Raw genomic sequence first — 21,694 nt, forward strand, 5'->3', positions numbered from 1 at the left:
CTGGGAACTGGGACTCCTGGGTTCTATCCCCCTCTGGAATGGGAGTGGAGTCTTGTGGGTTAGAGCAGAGGGGCTTTGAGCCAGGACTCCTGGGTTCTGTCCCTAGCGCTGGGAGGGGAGTGGTCTGGTGGGTTAGAGCAGAGGGGGCTTTGAGCCAGGACTCCTGGGTTCTGTCCCTAGCACTGGGAGGGGAGTAGGGTCTGGTGGATTGGGGAAATGGTGGGTGTAGTGGGGCGCAGTCTGCTTGGCAGCCAGGACTCCTGGTTTCATCTCCCTGCAAATGTTCCCTTTAAATCCCTGCCCTTACCCTTTACAGACAAGGAGGCTGCCCAGGGACCAAAGGGATCCAAGCGGGACGAGGAGTGGATCAAGGCACCGGGCAAGCGCCGGAAACTCTTCTGCCTGGACAGCGAGGGGGAAGAGACCTCTGAAGAGTCGTCCTCGGAGAAGGTGAGAGCAGCCATCACTTCTAGCCCATCTCCAGCAGTATGTTCCCCGGCAGAGGTGGAGACACCCTGTCAGGGCCCATCTGCTGTGCATGCAATCCCTTTCCTGTCTGCCTGCCTCAGTTTCCCCTCCCCATTTGAAGACTTCATCTCCCAGGTAAGTGGAAGGTTGTTTGCCTGGGGATCGGGGGAGCCCACAAAGGTAAAAGATTCTCCCAGCCTTTCCAGAACCCCAGGAGTTCTCTCCATGTACCCTATTTCATCCTTTCAAGGAGGAGGAAGAGGACGAGCAGGAGGAAGAGGAGGAGGAAGAGGAGGATGCAGCACACAGTGACAAGGAAGAGGAATCAGAAGGTAAAAGAACTGGGATGTTTCCCATTGTTGCCACTAGAGGGCGCTGTGCTGCAGGGGCACAGTGGGGGCTCAGCAGGGTGCTCTCCGCTGGCAGGCAGGGCTGGCTCAGTGTGGCACTAGGGGGCGCTGTGCTGCAGGAGCACAGTGGGGGCTCAGCAGGGGCGCTCTCTGCTGGCAGGCAGAGCTGGCTCAGTGTGGCACTAGGGGGCGCTGTGCTGCAGGCAGTTGGGTGTGGGTTCGGCAGGGGGCGCTAAACCCTGGCAGTCAGTGCTGGCCCCGGTGCCCAGTATTACCAGCACATGAAGAGCGGCAGGTGAGGCGGAAACCAGGCCTCTGACATTCGATGGTTATCAAAAGTCCTGGCTCCCCTTCAGCAAGTCAGAGCATGAACCCCGGTGTTCTGGCCAGATCCCCTTACTGTGCTCTGGCTCCCTCCGTCCTCTTTGTGCATCCAACCCAATGCAGGAGTCCCCTTCGCTCCCCCGAAAGATTGAATGTTTGTGTGGGCCTGTTACCCAGCTGCCCCTCGGCACTGGGCGAGCCATTCCCAGGTGGTATCACTGTTCCTCAGCTGCCCCACCCCAGAGCTGGCTGCGTCACAGAGCCAAGCAAGCCATCCCTGTGCAAAGTCACTGTGCGGCTGTTCCCAGCTGCCTTGCCCCAGAGGTAGCTGCATCTCAGCAATAGATTGCTATATAGTGGGGACTGAACTGCCCTCGCTTTGCCTAGAAGCAGCAGAGAGCGAGGACTCCTCTGTATACTCCCTGTACGAGGAATCGGATGAGGATAGCGACAGCGCTTCGGACTCTGAGAGCAGCTCGTCCTCTTCCTCCTCCTCCTCGGACGAAGCTGAGAGCGTGGAGGGGACAGCTGAGGACACCATGGACGAGTCCACCATGGACAGCTGCTCCGTGGAGCCAGCAGGGAAGGAGAGCAAAGTAGAGTCCTTGGCGGGCATGGAACTGGAGAAGGTCAAAGAGGCCACGCTAGGTACATAGCCAATTACGTCCATCACCTCTGGAAGGGCAGGATCGTCCCCAACCGTCTGCTCCCTGGCAGAGATGGAGATGCCCCCTCTGGGCCCATCTCGCCCGTTCCCACCCGGGGCAGGATCGTCCCCAACTGTCTGCTCACTGGCAGAGATGGAGATGCCCCATCTCGCAGGAGTGGAGGGTTGTTGGAGATTGGGGATATCGTGCCATGTGTTGGGGCCCAAGGGCAGCAGGATGGGGACCACGTTGGGATGGGTTGAGCTGACAAAGGCTCTTCTGGCTGAGGCCTGTGGTAGGAGGGACTGAAGTGGGGCGCAGTAGGGGCCGGGCCAGGCCAGGAGGCAGTGAGGGGCCCTGGTTTCCATCTTGCTGTGTGGTTGGGGGTCTTTAACCTCCTGTGATCTCCCTCCTCACAGAGCCCACAGCGGAGCAGAAAGCTGCCCCCCAAGAGGAGCGTGAGGCTGAGCTGGCTCCCCGCCCCTCCTCGCCCATCCCCCTCCTACCACCTCCCAAGAAGCGCCGGAAAACAGTCTCCTTCTCAGCCCCTGGCGAGGAGGAGGTGGCCAAGGTGGGGGCAGAGAAGGTGGCCGAAGAAGTCCTGTCCCCCCTTCCCCTTCCTCCCCCACCCCCTGCCGAGGAGCTAGCGCCTCCTGCAGTAGTGCCTGTGGAACCTGCCTCGCCGATGCTGCAAGTGCCCTTAGCGCAGGACACGCCCCGCCCTGCCACGCCGCCCCCTGCCCCCAAGCCTCCCGTCAGTGGGGGGCGTAAGCGGGAGCCCCCCAAAGCCAGCCAAAGAACCATCAGCAACCTGCCGGCCGACCACGCCTCGCTGGTGAAGTGCTGGGCTGAGGAGCCGCCCTCTGGCAGCGGACGCCGTCGCTCCCGTTCCCGCTTCTCAGAGCCCTCACGCCCCCTAGCCAGCGGGGAGGCCGAGCGGCTACGGCTACGGGAACAGCTGGGCGCCTCGTCCCTCCTGGAGCTGGCAAACCAGCCCGAGGTGGGCGGCGTGGACCTAGCCGTGCTGGCAGACATCGCCCTGAAGATGCCCATTGGCCGTGCCAAAGAGGAGGTCGAGGATTCGGAGGGCACGGAGACGTCAGATGAGGCAGAAGAGCAGTCGCCTCCCCGTGCTCTGCCTGCACCCCGAGATAACAGCATCCTCCTGGAGCACAACTATGCCATGGCTGTGAGAGCGGCGCCGCCAGCTCCCCGGAGAGCAGCCAAGGCTGAGGAGGAGGCCCCAGGCCCAGCTGAGCTGCTGCGGGTGGATCTCTTTGGTGGGCATGTTGGGGAGGTGCTGGAGGCGCCGGAGGAGGTGGTGGCGGAGGTCAGCGAGGCCAAGGCTGAGCCAGAGGTGGGCGCCCTCATGGCACTGGCTGGGGAGGAGCGGGCCAGGAGGAATCGACACCGAGACAAAGAGGAGGCACTGGACTCCCCAGCCTCGGAGCCCTGCCCCTCAGAGAGCGAAGAGGAGGAGGAGGAGAGCGAGGACGCTGATGCTGGTGAGACGCGCCGGCGGACGCTGCGCTCCCACTCACACAAGCCTTGGCCCCAGTCCCAGCCCCTCCTCTCCTTTGAGACCCGCAGCGAGTTCGAGCAGATGACCATCCTCTACGACATCTGGAACTCGGGCCTGGACGTGGAGGACATGCACTATCTGAAACTCACCTACGAGCGCCTGCTGCAGGAGGACAACAGCACCGACTGGCTCAACGACACCCACTGGGTGCACCACACCAATATCCTTACTGCGGAGCCTCTGGGGGTATTGGCTTCCATCCCACCCCAGGTGGGGCTGGCAACGGGACATGGGACCTTTCGCCTCTAGGGGGTGCTGGCTCCCATCCTGTCCAGGACGGGGCTGGCTAGTTCAGAGGTGGGGAAGGTGAGAGGGGGCCTTTCCTCTGTAGGGGGCGCTGGCTGCAGTCTGGCCCCAGGTGAGGGACCTGCTGGCTCAGGGAGGGAGAAATGGGCCACAGGAGGTGCTGGCTTCCATAGGGCCCCAGAGGTTTAGTAGTCAGCTGAATGGGCTGGTGTCCTATAGAACACGAGATTGTGGGATCTGTACCCTGTGGCCTGAGTGGTGGGCATCCCTGTATGCCCCTGTTGGCACAGCCTGACGCAAGTGTGCCCCCTGGCTGCCAGCCCTAGAGAGGCTGGAAGGGCCATGGATCCTGTCCCCTGGAGGGGATGAGGGGTCTGGGCACGTTGGTCTCTCCCAGCTGTCCTTTTCCTTAACCTCTGCCTCCACTCACCAACATTGCCAACCCCAAGCGGAAGCGGAAGTCATCGGACCTGCGGGAGCACCAGACTGGCTGTGCCCGCAGCGAAGGCTACTACCCCATCAGCAAAAAGGAGAAGGACAAATATCTCGACGTGTGTCCTGTGACGGCACAGGAGCTGGAGGTGATGGACACCCAGGTATCAGGAGCGTCCCCGGCAGCCTGAGCCCCTGGCAGAGATAGAGATGCCCCAGGGGTCGCATCTCACCATCCCCACTTGGAGCAGGATTGTCCCTGACTGCCTGTTCCCCTAGCAGAAATGGAGATGCCCCAGTTGGGCCCATCTCATCTGTACCCACCCAGGGCACGTCATCCCCAACAGGCTGTTCCCCTGGCGGAGATGGAGACGCCCCAGCTGGGCCAGTCTCTCCAGGGGCAGGATTATCACCTGGCAGAGGTGGGGATGCCCCAGCCAGGCCTATTTTGCCTGTCCCCACCCAGGGCTGAATCATCCCGAACCACCTGTTCCCCTTGCAGACATGGAGAGGGGGTGTGGGCATTTCATTGGTCGGTGATGTGACCCCTTTTGGGGGGACAGATACTCTAACCCCGTCTCCTGCCATCTCCTAGGGCACCAACCGCATCCTGTCAGAGCGGAGGTCGGAGCAGCGGCGCCTGCTCAGCGCCATCGGCTCCTCCGCCATCCTGGACAGCGACTTGCTGAAGCTCAATCAGCTCAAGGTACGTGCTCAGCACTGCGCCTCCTTGGTGGGGAGGTGAGGCAGGACCAGCTTCCCTGTCTACGGAAGGGCAGAGAATGTCCTGGGAGCCACTGACCTCAGTGCACTAGGGCAAGGGTTCTCAAACTGGGGGTCGGGACCCCTCGGGGTCACGAGGTTATTACCCCGGGGAGGGGGGCTATGAGCTACCAGCCTCCGCCCCAAACCTCGCTTTGCCTCCAGTGTTTATAGTGGTGTTGTAAATTAAAAACACTTTTTTATATATCTACGAGGAGGTCGCACTCAGAGACTTGCTGTGTGAAAGGGGTCACCAGTACAAAAGTTTGAGAGCTGCTCCACTAGGGGGTGCTGTGCTGCAGGGTACGGGGCTGGAGCTCGGTGCAGGGACATGACTGCCCCCTAAGACCAGTGTGTCCTGGTCACACCAGTACTGTAACCCTCCTGTCCCCCCTCACTCCAGTTCCGTAAGAAGAAGCTGCGGTTTGGCCGGAGCCGTATCCACGAGTGGGGCCTGTTCGCCATGGAGCCGATCGCTGCAGATGAGATGGTGATTGAGTATGTGGGGCAGAACATCCGGCAGGTGAGTCCGGGGGTGCGGCAGTGGCACCTCCCTATTGGTGCCAGGAGGTGTGTGTGTGTGTGTGTGTGTGTGTGTGGCGGGGGGTGAAATTGGCAAGGGTCAGTCCCCCAGTTATCCGACCCCACAGGTGGCTGCATCTCAGCACCGAGTGAGCCATCTGTGTGCAGTGTCGCTGTGCGACTGTTCTCCAGCTGCCCCTCCCCAGAGTTGGCTGCAATTCAATGCCAGGCAAGCCGTTGGGGTGCAGCTGTTCCCGCAGGGCAGTGTATGGCCCAGACTCTCCGTGTCTTCACCGCTGTCCCCCTGCCCACAGGTGGTGGCCGACATGCGGGAGAAGCGTTATGTGCAGGAGGGCATCGGCAGCAGCTACCTGTTCCGTGTCGACCACGACACCATCATTGACGCCACCAAGTGCGGAAACCTGGCCCGCTTCATCAACCACTGCTGCACGGTGAGGGGGCGGGGCTGCTGGCTTCTTGCCCTGGTGGGGAGGCGCCCGTGGGCTCAGGGAGGGGGACAGAGCTGCTGGCTTCTCACCCGGGGTGACGCCTGTGGGCTCAGGGAGGGGGACAGAGCTCCTGGCTTCTCACCCAGGGTAGCTCCTGTGGGCTCAGGGAGGGGAACAGAGCTGCTGGCTTCTCACCCGGGGTAGCGCCTGTGGGCTCAGGGAGGGGGACAGAGCTTCTGGCTTCTCACCAGGCTGGCACCTGTGGGCTCAGGGAGGGGCCTCAGCGCCTGTTGAGTTGGGGTGAGGGCATCTGTGCTACAGGCTGTTCCTTATCCCCTCCTTCTACAGCCAGGCCTGGATCAGGTGACTTCGTGAGCATCTGTGTACACAACGCCCTGGGTAGGGGTCGGAGCCACTGGGCCGGGCTCCTCTGTCCCTGGATCTGTTCATCTGTCCACCCAGGCTCTGTCTGCTTCCACCCGTCCCTCCCTTCCAGCTCTGTGTGTGTCTGTCCCTCCGTCAAAGCTTTGTCCTTCTCTGTTTGTCCCTCCATCGCTCATCTCCAAGCGTGGTCTGTCAGTCTGGGCCACCCAGCTTATATGGCCTTGCTTTACGGCTGGGGGAGCCACGGCCCGGAGATATGCAGTGACTCTGCGTTCACAAGGAGTCAGTGGCAGAGCTGGGATTGATCCCCAATCTCCTGGGTCCCTCCCCTCTGTAGCTTGTGCACCTATGAGAGCAGGGCTTGAGGGCGCTGCGGGTGGGCTCTCCATATCCCCCCGGGAGGGCCCATCCAAGTTGGGGGGTGGGGGGAATAATGTGGCTGTCACTCACCCACTCCCTGTATCCCTCAGCCCAACTGCTATGCCAAAGTGATCACCATAGAGGCTCAGAAGAAGATCGTCATCTATTCCAAGCAGCCCATCAGCGTCAACGAGGAGATCACCTACGACTACAAGTTCCCCATCGAGGAGAACAAGATTCCCTGCTTGTGCGGCACAGAGAACTGCCGCGGCACCCTGAACTGAGACCGTATTTATTGTGTTCCCTGCCCAGTCCTCTGGCGCCTGGTAATGGGCCCCGCGGCCAGTCAGTTCTCTGCCAGGATCCGCCCTCCTCCCAGGGAAGCCAGGTCTGGATTCAGGTTGCCTTTAGTGACCCCCACCCCCTTGCAGATTCGCTCCAGAGTCAGCGTTGACAACGTTTTGGCATGAGCTGAGTTGGAAGCAGCTTTGCCCAGGCAAGACTCATTCCTTCCCCCCCCACGACTCCCAGCATGCAGCTCTGCTTAAGACCAGGGGTGCTTGACCCAAATCCCCAGGATGCTTTGGGGCAGAAGAGCAGAGTGCATGCTGGGAGTGGAGCTGCCCTCTTTCCACCACAGTTGGGAGTTTTGCTTTGCATTTATATTCCCTACCTCTGAAGAGGTAGTCGGGTCCTTGCCTGCAGGACCCCTCCCTTCTCCCCTGTCCTCCTGCTTGATGGACACCTGTCGCTACCCAGTTGTCAGGGGAAGGGAGCTGAGCATGGTGGGAAATGCCATGGTCTTGCCATTGGTGTGACCGTAGTACGCAATCAGCTGAAAGCGCCGGCAATGTCTCTAACCACCCAAGGGGTCGGAGTCCAAAGCATTAGAGCCTGAAGCAGACTCTTCCTGTCCCTCCGTCTGTTTGTCCCTGCTGCTCGTCTCACCCGCACCAGGTAGCTCCCGAGCGCTCTCTGTGGCGGGGGAGGATCTGTTTAGCATGGTTGGGTTTTTACTGTTCTGTTCCCTCCCTCATCAGTTTTGTAACAGGTGCCACTCCTGATTCACTCCACTATGAATACAGCCTCCACCCTTTGATTACAGTGCCTCGCAAAGTCCCGCGTCACTTTAGCTTTAGTGCCCTGATATTTCTGTGGAGAAATCGTTCCCTCTGGACAAAACAAAACAATACCCAGTCCCCTCTCAAATATAACAGAACCAATCAGATCACTTCGTCTCCATATCCTGCTGCCAATCAGTGTGTGCCCCTCCCTTCCCCCCGACATATTAAAAAATAAAATACAAACACAAATAGATAATAATAAAGGGGCTGGATTCTCCTCTCGCTCACCCTGGTGTCGCTCGGGCAGAGCGTATCGCCAGCTTAAGCCGAGACCAGAATCAAGACCCCCTCTTAATTTTTCTTTAGGAGAAGAAAGTTGTGTATATATTCCAGATGGACTGGCTGTTTCTTGTAGAAACACACAAAAGTAATTGGTATGTAAATATTCTTTTTGTTATTTTTTCCCCTCTTCTGACTAAAAAAGAGAAAAATGGTTGTAAATAAGCTTTTTTCCCCTCGCCCCAGTTTAATTTCCTTCGATGTGAAGTTTGCTTTGTTATCCCTGGGGTGAACAGAAAGCCCTTTATGGATGGGCACTGGAGAAAATACAGTTTGTTGAGTTGCTTTGTTTAACGGGAGTCGGTTCTGAAAGATGGGAAAACAGGAAATCTGGCTTGTGGATATGGAGCCAATCTTGCCCCAACTTTTGTAGTGTCATTCGCGAGTCTCAGCCTGACGCTGGTTGGGATTATGGCTTTGTTTTCAAAAGATGAAACCTTCTCCCTGGCGGATTTTGTCAAGGTGGCTGGACTGTCTGGGGTCCAATCTATGAGATGTTGATTTGCCTTCAGCTCTGTGTTTTGATGGGATTTTGTTTGGGAAGGCAGTTAAATTTCTGTCTCTGTTTCTGAGCTTTGGGCTGGTCTGTGCTAAAGCGTAAATCACCAAATCTTGTTTGTTGTTGCATCTGCTTTTTCGAGGTTTGGATTTTCCACACCTATAGTTCCACCCCCAAATTTGCTTCTTGTTTAGTTTTGCATTCACCTCAGATTATCCATGTATCCATCTGCAAATTCTCTTCTCTCATCCACAGGGCCGATCTAGATGCCAATGCACTGCCCTTCTTATACGGGACTCCGAGGTGTAAAGCCAGAGCTGAGATCGACAGCCAAATTGTCACCCTTAGCGCTGTTCTCCTTTGTCAGCCAAGTATCCGCTTTTCTAAAATGGCTAGTGATTTTTGGGGTGACTAGCTCGAGATTCCACACAAATATCTGGCTTCCAGGGGGCAGATAGTCAGTATTTCCTGAAAGTCAGGCCCCTTTCAGGTGTCAGTGTGGGCACCCCAGAAATAGCAGTGTCTGAAGAATCAAGGCTGTTCTTTCCTCAAGTCTGCTTTAAAAGCTTTTTGCCTTGAGCTCAAATCTTTCTCCTGGTGACCGTCAGAAGAAGGCCTCAACATCTCCTGAGATTGAACCGCCGAACCTTGGCTGTTGGAAACCTTCCTGGCTTTGACTGGAAACTGCTTTGTTTGTGCCATCATATCGCCGTGCTGTCAGTCTGGCAGTGGCTGTCTCTGTCCCCTGGAGAATTCTTAGCAAATGGAATTGAACTGGGTAACGGTTCATCTGAGATGGGCAGTGGGAGAATCTTTGAGTAAATCCAGAGTGACTCCACCGGGTTTGCAGAACTATGGCCAAATTCTGATCCCAGTTACACCAGCCTGAACCTGGAGAGACTCCATTAAAGTTACTCCAGATTTCCTCTGGTGTAACCAACTTTTGTTGGAATCAGTGGAATCGATTGCAGATTCTTGCTGGCATCAACAGATTCAATCTGCCCCTTCCTGTAGAGCGACATTTGTGACCAATTTATTTTTCGCTGAATCGTAACTGAGTGTGTGTCTTGTCCAAACTCCGCACCATGCACAGTCGTTCCCCCTGCAACTTACTAGATAGAAATACACCAACCAAGGGCTATAGACTCGAACCTCTTAACCCACCGAAACTGGCAGTTTCCTCTGTGTATTGTTTAAATCAGCTTTAATACGGTGCACAACTTTTCCTCCCAGTGAGATCATCTTGGACATCTGGGCGCGTAGGAGACTAGAAGGAAAGGCCTATTTTTAAAACGTTACACTCAAGCTCCAATGAAACTCATGTCCCTGATGTGTCCCCTCTTTCGAGTGGACTCTAAACCAGGAAGAAATCTCTGTAGCGCCTGCGATACGGGGCCTTTAACATGCACCTAACAACTCAGAACTCCCCCATTTTGAAGCTGGTTTATGGACTTTTAAACCTGCCAGCTCCTTATTTGTTTTTTTTTAACTGTTTCTGTCTGCAGTGGTTTGTAGCTTGCCTCATTTTCTCAGCACTGATTTTAATATCTGGGCTTGCTTCTAGCTTTTGGTGTCAGAGCAAATGTTTTTGCCACTCCAGCTCCGCACAGGTGTGGGGAGAATGGGGACCTCCTGTCAGGTCAGAAAGCAAGATTTCAGGCCCTTGCTCTGGGGTGTGCATATTAGCCAAGGCTTTTAGGCGAGTCTCTCAAACTTTCTGAAGCTCCCGTGGTCACTTCGAGACGCATAGGATTTAAAGACAGGTCCAGATTCTCGACGGTATATAGACCTCTGACTTCAGTGGGTATGGGCCACAGCTCCCGTTTCTCGTTGGATCTCAGCGATCCCTGCATCTTTCCAAAGCAGACCACGAGATTGAGATTCAGTGATAAATGGGAGTCGGGTTTCTAAATCGCCCTGGTTGGAAAAGTACCCTGGCGATGAAGAGTAGGCTTTTGAAAAATCACAGCTTCACTGTTTGCTCCACAGCTCATCCAGGAGGGAGAAAATCAATTTCAAACCCCATCTACTATGAGGAATATCTGCCCATTCCGACCTGTGACGGGCATGAATCACCCTGCCATCTGACCGCACCAACTGATTTTTTTTTTTTTTTAAGTCAACAGCTCTTCTTGATTTAATTCTAAGCCACAAACTCTTCCCCTCTTAATTCCCCAGAGATCCCCTATGAATGGCAAGCGATGCCAGCCCATCTGATGGACTTTGATTTAAGAGTCAGCTAGGCCTGTGTCTTGTCTGCATCCCAATTTGTCAAAGACCTCGTCCATTTCCATTGGAACTCACCAACCTTGCCTTCAGCAATCACATTAAGTAGGTCTCTTAAACAGCTGCCTGTCTGAGATGTCTTTCCCTTCTGCCTTTGAGGGTTTGGCTCTCTTGGGTATGGGAGGCTTTGGGATCTCTCTTCTTTCGTCTCAGCTGAACCGTCGCTTTCTTGGAAATAAACCCCAAAGAAGGAATCATCCTCCAGGTAGGGGCACAGAGAGTAGCCAGAACTAGACATGGATGCAAAGCAGTTTCCAGTGGTCTCTGTCCAAGCTTCTGAGCTGAGAGAAACCGGATCAGAAACTCAGATGGGAGAAGAGATCACCCTCTACCTCGGTATCAGACAAAACCCCACTCAGAACCGACTCCCCGCGCTCTAGGGTAGGTCAAAAAACACTCCCCAAAAGGTTCCCCCTCTCTCGATGTGTGTTGGGCTCAGAGAGTGAAGAAAACACACATTCCCCCACCCGTCCTTCACCAAAGTAGGAGCGATCCCTCTCCGCTCTCTCTTTAATTTACTGTCCTCGGTTTCCTACTGTACATATGTTAATACGTTGTGGATTCAATACTTGGTGCCAGACAAGCACATTTTTATAAATGTCATTAAACTTTTATTGTAAAAAAAAAAAAAAAAATACAGACACCCAAAGGGGGGTTATTTATATTTGTTCTTATCCTGGTTGTGGGTCTCAGGTTTTCGTGTCTCTTTCTCGCCCCTGCCATCTCTGTGTGTGTGTGTGTGTGTGAGAGAGAGAGAGAGAGAGACTGTGTGTGATTGGCTGTCTTTCCAGTCTCCACCCAGGATTGGCTGGCTGGGGGGTGGAGAATGGGATGGGGCCTTTACCCTCTAGGGCAGGGGCGAGCAAACTTTTTGGCTGAGGCGTTGCACTTGGGTTTTAGAAATTGTAGGAGGACTGGTTAGGGAGGTCGTGGCCCCCCCAACCATCCCCCAGAACTTCCTTGCCCCCATCAAACCCCTTCTCAATTCTGAGCGGGCCCCCCCGGACCCCTGGCCCCATCCAACCATCCCTTCTCCCTGTCCCTGACTGCCCCCCGGAACTCCTGCCCCTTGCCACCCCATCCAACCCCCTTCCTTCCTGACTGGCCCCCCTGGGACCCCCTGCCCTCATTCAACCCCCTACTCCCCACCCCGACCCATATCCACACCCTTGCCCCCTGACCACCACCCTGAACTCCCCTGCCCTCTATCCAAGACCCCCTGCTTTGTGCCCCCTTACCATGCTGGCCAGAGTTTGTCCACCCCTGTTCTAGGGGGCACTGGCCTCGATCCAGCCCCAGGCCAGGAGACTGGCTTGCTCAGGGTGGGGAATGGGACATGGGGACTTTCCCCTCTAGGGGGTACCAGCTCCAATCTAACCCCAGGATGGGGGACTGGCTGGGCCTGCGGGGTGGGGAGTGGGACAGGGACCTTCCCCCCTAGCAGGCGCTGGCTCTGATCTAGCACAAGTGCTCACCCCTGATACCTGCCCACACCTTGCTGGTGGCAGACAACCAGCGGTTTGGAAGCGAAAGTGGCTCAGTGTGTGAAAGAGGAACCCCCGTGGTCTGGTTACCAGCTCCTTGTGTCACCTACTGGGGAGCAGTGCAGGCTGGTAAGGTAAGAATCCCCTTGGCTCTGCCCTGTGTTGGCTTGGAGACCCCCATGTGGCTGGAGCTGGGGGGCAGCGAGGGGCTGAATCCCTGCTGGAAAAGGTTCTGCCACCAACGAATAGCCTCCTAGCAGGGGGGGCTGGGAGCCAGGACGCCTGGGTTCTCTCCCCAGCTCTGGGAGGGGAGTGGGGTCTAGTGGGTTAAAGCGGGGGGAGTTGGGAGTCAGGACTCCTGGGTTCTCTCCCCAGCTCGGTTAGAGCGGGGGGGGGAGGGGGCTGGGAGCCAGGACTCCTGGGTTCTTCCCCTCCCTACACTTAACCCCACTCAGCCCCCCCCCCCTTTATTTTAAATCCAGTAAGTGCCAGAGCTGAGCTGCTGCCCATTGGCCGCAATGGGGCGCTCGGCGCACTTTTAAGAACCTCTCGGGCAGGTAGGGGAAGGAGGGGGGCGCAGCCGCCCCAGATCCGGTGGGGTGCGGGGAATAGGGAAGTGGTTCTGCATAGCGGAAAAAAGGACCTGTCAGTCACGGGGCTGAAAGAGGTAGTGGCTGGGGGGCGGGGGGCAGACAGGCGATCCCAGCCTGGAACTTGAGTGGGTCCAGTTGCCCCTGCATGTGGTGTTCCTCCCCCCCAGCCTGCGCACCCCACATTGACCCAGAGAATAGAAAGATGGGGCAAGAGACCTTTCTCCTCTAGGGGAGGGCTGAGGGAGTGGGGGCTGGGACACGGGGGCCCTGCCCCACTAGGGGGTGTCGGCTAGGTGGGGGTGCCCGGCGGGGTGACGATGGGGTAGCAGGTTCTAGGTTCTTGCTGCCCCCCGGCTCCGGGACTGAAATCGCTTCGAGGTAGGAGATGCTGGGGCTGCCCCGCGAGCACCTACAGAATCCAGGGAGAAAGGAGAATAGAACCCAGGAGTCCTGGCTCCCTCCCCGCCCCCACCTTGTTCTACCCCTTAGACCCCACTTCCCTCCCACAGCTGGGGAGAGAACCCAGGAGTCCTGGCTCCCAGCCCCACCCCCTGGTCTAACCCACTAGGCTCCACTCCCCTCCTGGAGCTAGAGGAGAACCCAGGAGTCCTGGCTCCCAGGCTCCCCCCCCCTGCTCTGTACCCCCTCCCCTCCTGGAACTGGGGGGAGAACCCAGGAGTCCTGGCTCCCTCCCCCAGCTAGAGAGAGAACCCAGGAGTTCTAGCTCTCAGCCCCCTGCTCCATACTCCCCCTCCCCCACAGGGCTGGGGAGAGAACCCAGGCGTCCGGCGTAGCGGGGCGGGCGCTAGGACCCGCCGGCGGGGGGCGGGGCGACAGCTGTCTTTACATATCCAGGCGGCACCATGGAGGGGCGCAGAGCAGGAGGATGTCACAGGAGCAAGGACGCAGGAGCGGCCAGCCAGGAACCCCGGAGTCCGGGGAGCCCAGGCCCGATCAGGTACCGCCCCCGGACCCAACTGCACACCTGGCTGGGCGCTTCCCGGACTCCTGGGTTCCCTGTTGCGTTCTGGAGGGTGGGTCAGAGCTGGGGGCTGGAAGCCGGACTCCTGGGTTCTCTCCCTGGCTCTGGGAGGGGAGTGGGGAGCCAGGACTCCTGGGTTCTCTCCCCAGCTCTAGGAGGGGAGTTGGGTCTGGTGGGTTAGAGAAGTAGGGGCTGGGAGCCGGTCTCCTGGGTTCCCTCCCTGGCTCTGGGTGGGGAGTTGGGAGCCAGGACTCCTGGGTTCTCTCCCCAGCTCTGGGAGGGGAGTGGGGTCTGGTGGGTTAGAGAAGTGGGGGCTGGGAGCCGGTCTCCTGGGTTCCCTCCCTGGCTCTGGGAAGGGAATGGTGTCTGATGGGTTAGAGCAGGGGGGTCTGGGAGTCATGACCCCTGGGTTCTGTCCCCAGCTGTGGGAGGGGAGTGGGGTCTGGTGGGTTGGAGTTGGTGGGGGGATCCAGGACTCCTGGGTTCCATTTCCAGCGGGGTATACACAGCAGTTGCTCTGATGTGTAGAAACTGGAGCAAATTCAGCGTCTGAGAAATTTTCCATTCCCATCTCTGCTCAGTTAACCCCGCCGCGCCCTTCCCGCTTGTGAGAGAACAGGTGCTTCCCCACCCGGGCCAGACCCAGGGTCCCATCTAGCCCGGTGTCTGGCCCCTGTTCTGGGACTGGGGTTAACGCCGCTCCTGGCTGGGAGCTGCTGTAAGAACTAGGCCAGCCTGGCTGGGCTTATGCACTCTGAAGTAATAGCACCTGCTAGCCAGGCTGATCCTGTTTACATGGGACCAGGTCACACCATGCCGCAGGGCATCCCCGAGCCGGGGTCAGGCAGCACAGCGTGGGCACCTTCTGGGAGCTGCCAGGTGGGCCCAGGGTTCTGAATGGGGGAGGGTAGGAGCCAGGACTCCTGGTTCTGCCCCCAATTCTGGGAGGGGGAGTGGGGTCTGGTGGGTTAAAGTAGTCGGGGCTGGGGGCCAGGACTCCTGGGTTCTATCCCAGCTCTGGGAGGGGAGTGGGGGCTAGTGGGTTAGAGGGGCGGGGCTGGGAGCCAGACTTCTGGGTTCTCTCCCTGGCTCTGGGAGGGGAGTGGGGTCTGGTGAGTTTGAGCGAGGGGGAACTGGGAGCCGGACTCCTGGGTTCTCTCCGTGGCTCTGGGAGGGGAGTGGGATCTGGTGGGTTAGAGCAGGGGGCTGGGAGCCAGGATTGTGGTTCTTTCCCGGCGTGACCGTGTTACGTAGTGGCTGCGGGCCAAGGGCAGAGCTGGTTCTAATCTCATGGCCATGCCAGCCCCTTATCTCCACTTTACCTTGGACACTCACCTCTGGAAAGGGAGGGGGGCACCAGGAGGGACCCACATGGGAAAATGGCTACTGTGGGCTGGGAACTAACCAGGATGAGAGCCCTAGTGGTCAGGATGGGCCTCAGGGTGGTGCTAGGGGGCACGGCAGAGGGATCAGTAGGGGATGCTCTCCCCTGGCGGTCAGGGCTGGCCCCAATGCCCCAGGGTGGTGCTAGGGGGCAGAGCAGAGGGATCAGCAGGGGGCGCTCTCCCCTGACGGTCAGGGCTGGCCCCAATGCCCCAGGGTGGCGCTAGGGGGCACAGCAGAGGGATCAGCAGGGGGCACTCTCCCCTGGCGGTCAGGGTGGCACTAGGGGTTGCTGTGCTGCTGGGAGCTGAGCTCAGGTGCTGTTTACCTGTGATTTTTGTCACCAGACCGGCTCCATCTGTTCTTTGTGTCCTCGCATCCGGCTGCCCCGCCCTGGGTAATGAAGGCTTCTGAAGCAGAGTTGGGAAGTGTCTTGCTCCCTGCCGGAAGGCGGCCGGAAACCCGTGAACACCTGGGGCATTGGCACGACCTGGCTTGGTTTCAGCCCTGGTGTTCGGCGGGCGCACTGTGGGGACGTCTGGCCGGGCTGGGCCCGTGAAATGAGCTGGATCTAACCTCTTTTGTCTCCAGAAGATGGGACACCAGGCTGGGCCCATGGGCCGATCTGGGACAGAATCCACCCTGTCCGCTCTCAGCTCTGCCAGTGCCCCTTCCTCCCGACCCCCCAGCTCTGCCGGTTACCCCCGATAGCCCCAGGGCTTGCAGTGACTTCTGAAGTGCCAAAGGGGGTCAATCTCTCCCTGCCAACCGCCTGAAGTCTGAGTTAGTGCATGGTGATCCATGGGCACCCCCTGGCAATGATTTACAGACGGGGGGCAGCCCTTAAATTCAAACAGCTCAGCTGGCTGCTTGCCTTGCAGCCAACCCTCAGAGCAGGTGTGCGCTCCCTTTCCACCATTCTAGGTTAGTGAGTTAGAGCAGCGGGGGGCAGGAGCCAGGACTCCTGGGTTCTATCCCCAGCTCGGGCAGGGCGGGGGGGGTCTAGTAAGTTAGAACAGATGAGCTGGGAGCCAGGACTCCTGGGTTCTATTTTTTGTTCTGGGAGGTCAGGTGGATTAGAGGTGAGGCTGGTAGCCAGGACTCCTGAGTTCTGCCCGCAAAGGGGGAATGGGGTTGGCTGCATGCAGCATCCAGTCACTTCCTGAGCGCAGACCCTGGCTGGCTGGGCTCCTTGGGAAGTGGGGGGTGGACAATTACTCCTGCGTCAAGGAAGCACGAAACGATCTTGTCATTTCCCTCTCCTAAGCAGGTTTCCCTCATTTACTGGCCTTCCTGTTGCTGGGAAATCGAGACCGGATCTGAGCTGTGCTTAGGGTGCTGGGCTGGGTGATCCGGACTCCTGGGTTCTCTCCCTGGCTCTGGGAGGGGAGTGGGGTTTAGTGGTTGGAGCAGGACTGAGAGCCAGGAGTCCTGAGTTCTATCCCTGGCTCTGCCATAGACTCCCTGTGGCCCCTGGTGCAAGTCCTGGGTCTCTCTGAGCCTCAGTTTCCCCAGCTGGGAAAGGGGAGACTGTTCCTGCCTTTCTCTGGTTAGACTGTGAGCCCTTCGGGGCAGGGACCGGATCCCACTGTAGGTCTGGGCAGCGCCCGGCACCACAGGGCCCCGCCATGTTGTAGCGTTAAGGTGCTAATGCCATAGAAAAACTCAACAATCACACACACATCTGAGACACACCACAGCGGGGCCAGCCCTGGCTGCCAGGGAGAGCGCCCCCTACTGAGCCCTGTACCTGCAGCACAGCGCCCCCTAGTGCTGCACTGGGGCTAGCTCTGGTGCCAGGGGAGAGCACCCCCTACCGAGCCCCCCAGTCCTTACAGTTGCCCCCCGCCCCAAGGTGGCTGCATCTCTGCGCCAGGTGAGCCGTCCCCGTTTGGCATTATGTGCGGCTGTTCCCCAACTGCCCCGCCCCAGAAGTTGCTGCATCTCAGCGTCCCCCTACAGCAGCGCTGTGCAGCTGTGTCCCCTAGGTGCCCTGCCCCACAGCTTGTTGTTCTTTGTGATGCGGAGAATGGTTTGGCCAGTTGCAAATTCAAGGGCGGCTTTGCTTCCTGGCCACTGACACGGGCTCATAAACACACAGGCTTCCTTTGTCTTTCCCTGGGTCAGAGAGGAAATGGCTCTCCAGTCTGCTTACGGTTCCCACAGCCCACAACGCCGAGGGGGGAACGCAGGCATCCGGGGTAGCAAAGCTGTAAATTATAGCCCTGGGAGTCGGCACCTGCCACAGAGGGGTCATTAAGTCTGGGCCTGGGGGGGGACATCTGGCCCATGCCGTTCGGGGGTGGGAGGGCTCGGGACAGTGGCAGGGCTGGGACCCAGGAGTCCGGGACCACAGTGTTGGGGGTTCATCTCAAGGGGGCCCCGCATCTCCCAGGGAGCGAGGGGGACGGGAAGCAGGTGTCCAGGGCAGACACAAAGGATTGGTATGTGAAATCCGCCCCCCTTGCACACACATGCCTGGCCTGAGCCCCCCATGGCGCCCACACCCCTGGCCTAACTCCCGGCCTGTCTCCCTTCTCCCCCCAGCAGGGCCTGATGGAGTGGGGCCAGGTCTATCTGGTGACGGGCGGCTGCGGGTTCCTGGGCTCCCATCTGGTGCGGATGCTGGTGGAGCGATCGCCCAACGTGGCCGAGGTGCGTGTCTTCGATCTGCAGCTGGATCCGGCCCTGGGGCAGCTGGGGACAGGTGAGGCGTGGGGCGCCCCCCCCAATTCCCTCCAGAGGGGGCAGGGCTGCACGCCACCAGACAGTCACAGGGCCATACCCCACTTTGGAAACGGTCCCTTGGAGGAAACCCACCAGCAGGCCAGACCCCCAAGGGGCCCCCCTTCTTCCCTCCCCACCTCCTAGACTGAGCTGGGGGGCTCCAACCCCCCCCACCCCGCTTTGCCCCTTGACCTCTGCCCAGCGAGTCAACCAGGCTTGCAGCCAGTGTTGTCTCTCCAGACCCCTCCGTTGCTGATCTATGTCAATCTCCACCAGTCCCTTAACGGCCCTCGCTATTCCGGGAGCAGGGTTAACCTTTTTCCCCCTCCCCCTGCCCCCCAGGACAGCCTTGAAAAGTACAGAGGGAAACTGAGGCAGATGTGGGCTTCCGGAAAAAATTATAGGAAATCCCCCTTCATCCCTCCACTACCCCTTGGAGGCTGATCCAAGCAGGGGCGTGTTAACCCGTGTCCTGGGGGAGTTCAGACCCGCCCGCGTTATCTGCTGGCCACCTTCAGATCCTCCCAGCTCGGTTTCTTATCCACCAAGCCCAGGGGCCGACACGCGGAGCAGGTTCCCGTCCCCCCCGTAGGCCTGCTCCCTTAGATGACGCTAACCGGATGTATGGCGGGGGGTGGGGAGCTTTCATGCCCTCCCACCCCCACGGCACCCGTCTGCCACCTTGAAACCTTTGGGTGTGAAAGTGGGCTGGATCCTGCCATGACCCATTCCCTTCATCGGCGAGGGGGGCAGGGGCCTCACCTTCCCCCCATGGCTCAGCTGGCAGGGGGTGCCCGTCCGCCTAAGCTGTGGGCGAGGGAGGGAGTATTTGGGAGCAGGGGCAGTGTCCCTGGGGCTCTGCTGGCTGTGGGTGCAGGGCGCCCCCCAACATTGGCAGGTCCCCTCCGGGGCGGTGTGCATGCAAGGACCCCATAGCCCTCACCCCCAGGGCAGAGTCCTCTCCACCCCCACCCCCAGGGGGCTGGGATTGATTAAGGGAACCCACCAGGGCCGTGTCACCTCTGAGCAGGTGTCTCTGTGACCAGCTGCCGCCTCTCGGCTGCTTTCCCCTTCCCTGGGGCTTCTCCCACTACTTGCATCTCCCTCCATGCCCCGCCGGGGGCTCGGATCCCACTGGGCTCGGCCGTCCCGGCAAGGGCAGGCAGGCGGGAGCTCGCTCCCCGGCTCACAGCCGTGAGCTGCAGACACGCCTGGGTGACTCACGTCCCCCGTGTGGAGCTGGAGGGGCTCGGTCCTGCTCACGTGCCGGCCTCGCTGACAGGCGTCCTGAGGCTCTGGGGCCTTTGCTCTGAGTGAGAGGCGAAGCCGGGGGAGGAACCGGCCGTTCCCTGCTAGTTCAGCTGTTTCCACTTTCCGCGACGCGTCTGCTCCCAGACGTAGTTTGAGCCTGCGGCCGCGGGACCTGACTCGTGCCTCGAAGTGACGCTGCCCTGCCCGAGGAGGGCGTCCAAGCTGGGGAACCCCCACTACCCACCGCCCCACCCGAGCCGGCCTGTGTCTGCCCAGGGACCTGGGCCATCAATGGGGCAAATAGCCACGTGTGGGCCCTTTTCCTGGGTCCCACGGCCCTGCAGTGTTTGAGGGGGTTGGAACATAGAATCACAGGAGCTGGAGGGATCTCGACAGGTCGTCTAGTTATGTGTCCCCTCTCAGTCTTCTCTTCCACAAACCCAGTTCTTTCAATCTTCCCTCACAGCTCGTTTTCTAAACCTTGAATAATTTTCGTTGCTCTTCTCTAGACTTTGTCCAATTTGTCCGCATCCTTCCTCAAATGTGGCACCCAGAACTGGACGCAATACTCCAGCTGAGGCCTGATCAGTAGAGTCGGGGGCAGCACTAGGCATTTTGAGGTCCACTGAAGCCACGGGGCCAGCGGACACCCTGGAGGCAGCCTGCCTGCCACCCTCACGGCGACCGGCAGAGCGCCCCCCGTGGCTTGCCGCCCCAGGCACACGCTTGGGGTGTTGGTGCCTGGAGCCGCCCCTGAGTAGAGCGGAAGAATCACTTCTCGTGTCTCGCTTACAACACTCCAGCTAATATAGCCCAGAATCACGTTTGCTTTTTTTTTTCAACAGCATCACATTGTTGACTCATATTTAGCTTGTGGTCCACTCTGACCCCCAGATCCCTTCCCGCAGTTCTCCTTCCTAGGCAGCCATTTCCCATTGTGTGCGTGCAACTGATTGTTCCTTCCTAAGTAGAGCACTTTGCATTTCTCCTTATTGAACTTCGTCCTGTTTCCTTCAGACCATTTCTCCAGTTTGTCCAGAGCATTTTGAATTTTCATCCCATCCTCCAAAGCACTTGCAACCCCTCTCAGCTTGGTATCTTCCGCAAACACTATAAGTGTATCTCTATGCCATTATCATGCCAGGTTTCCCTCCATCCCAGAATCCCTCCACCCCATGGAGGTCTCCCCATTGACCACTGATCCCACTAGGGACCACAGGAGGCTGAGCCCAGGGGAGTCCAACAGGAGATGGTGCTTGCGGTGGGATCCTGTCACCACCTCCCTGCCTCCAAGGGGTCTGGCCGGGGTATAGCTTTCCCCCCAGAATTTGCTCTCTGGGCCTCCCTGGCTGGGCAGTGGATGAGTGATCGCCTCTGTCCCAGGCAAACCTGATTTCATCTGGCACCTGTGCTTTGTTTTCCTAGAAACGTTGTGCCACGGGGTCCCCGGGCGATTCTCTGGAACTGCTCCCCACAAAGCCAGTCAGGACTTTGGGGAGCATCCTCTCCCTCGGAGCAGACTGTCTCCAGGGCAAGAAGCTCACACGGCTTCATCTCCTGGGTCTTTCCTTGGAGCATTCAGCATCCTCTGCCCCTCCGTGTGCTTCCCACAGCGAGTCCACCCAGGCTGGGTCCTGGGGAAGTGACAGGATCCTGACCCCCACACACCTGGCCTGAGCTTCCCACTGTTGAGAATCCTTGGCGCCGAGGTTGTCTCTCCAGACCCTTGTTGATTTTTGGGTCGGTTTCAACGCTTCCCGTAGTGCCTCCGAGACAGCCAGGCGTCCTTCCCCTCCCCACCCAGTCTCCTGTGCTGTTCCAGGAGCAAGGTTAACCCTTTTGTCCCCCTGTCCCGGGCAGCCATGCAAAGTACAGAGGGAAGCTGAGGCACACGTGTGTGGGGGGAGTCATACAAATATTATAGACCATTTCCCCTTTGTGTCCCACCCACATGGCCCCGATTCCTTCCAGCAGGGGGAAGTGCATGTGGACACACAGATGCCGAAGGAAGTAACATGTTTTGTTATCCCAGCCCCGGCTCCTATCTGAGGGCTCGGCATGCAGACTATGATCTCAATGTGTGTGTGTGGGGGGGGGGGGGGGGGGGGGGCACAGCCTCTGCGGGAGGGATCAGAGCCGTATCTCTAGCTGCTGCCTCTGTGGGTCAACCCAGGACAATGGGTGCTTGTGTCTATGTTTTGTGTGCGCTAAGTCACGTACTGAGTATGCGCGTTGCGGGAGGAGTGTGTGTGTCAGTTACTCATCAGTGCCGGTGTGAACCCAGGAGTCCTGACTTCCAGCCCCAGAGTGCTCATCACTAGTCCCCAGGACTCCTGGGTTCTCTCACAGCTCTGAGAGGGGAGTGGTGTCTAGTGGTTAGAGCAGGGAGGGGCTGGCAGCCAGGACTCCTGAGTTCTCTATCCGGCTCTGGGAGGGGAGTGGAGTCTAGTGGGTTAGAGCGGTGGGGGGCTGGGAGCCAGGACTCCTGGGTTCTCTGCCAGCTCTGGAAGGGGAGTGGGGGCTAGTGGTTAGAGCAGGGAGGGGCTGGGAGCCAGGACTC

At 58.7% G+C, this 21,694-nt stretch overlaps 2 protein-coding genes across 4 annotated transcripts in view; both read left to right on the forward strand.

Moving 5' to 3' along the window:
* Positions 1 to 11,388, forward strand: part of SETD1A (SET domain containing 1A, histone lysine methyltransferase) — a 31,416-nt gene extending 20,028 nt beyond the window's left edge. The window contains exons 11-20 of one of the 3 annotated variants that reach the window (XR_012655680.1): positions 317 to 450; positions 719 to 800; positions 1,530 to 1,790; positions 2,209 to 3,531; positions 4,044 to 4,213; positions 4,645 to 4,755; positions 5,215 to 5,334; positions 5,648 to 5,785; positions 6,637 to 8,024; positions 8,684 to 11,388. Coding sequence is in view for 2 of the 3 variants with exons in the window: in XM_032763938.2 (XP_032619829.1) it covers positions 317 to 450; positions 719 to 800; positions 1,530 to 1,790; positions 2,209 to 3,531; positions 4,044 to 4,213; positions 4,645 to 4,755; positions 5,215 to 5,334; positions 5,648 to 5,785; positions 6,637 to 6,810 (2,513 nt within the window). In the remaining variant the exon portion in view is untranslated. Of the gene's footprint in view, positions 1 to 316; positions 451 to 718; positions 801 to 1,529; positions 1,791 to 2,208; positions 3,532 to 4,043; positions 4,214 to 4,644; positions 4,756 to 5,214; positions 5,335 to 5,647; positions 5,786 to 6,636 lie in introns of all 3 variants that reach the window. The other 2 variants (XM_075064737.1, XM_032763938.2) reach the window with 2 other exon arrangements.
* A 2,251-nt stretch (positions 11,389 to 13,639) lies between these two features.
* HSD3B7 (hydroxy-delta-5-steroid dehydrogenase, 3 beta- and steroid delta-isomerase 7) overlaps positions 13,640 to 21,694 on the forward strand; it is a 16,982-nt gene continuing 8,927 nt past the window's right edge. Inside the window, exons 1-2 of the mRNA XM_075064690.1 lie at positions 13,640 to 13,749; positions 17,704 to 17,863. Of these exons, the coding sequence (XP_074920791.1) occupies positions 13,678 to 13,749; positions 17,704 to 17,863 (232 nt within the window). The 5' untranslated portion in view covers positions 13,640 to 13,677. The remainder of the gene's footprint in view (positions 13,750 to 17,703; positions 17,864 to 21,694) is intronic.

This window comes from Chelonoidis abingdonii, chromosome 4 (genome assembly GCF_003597395.2).
Source record: "Chelonoidis abingdonii isolate Lonesome George chromosome 4, CheloAbing_2.0, whole genome shotgun sequence".
Classification (NCBI taxonomy): Eukaryota; Metazoa; Chordata; order Testudines; family Testudinidae; genus Chelonoidis; species Chelonoidis abingdonii.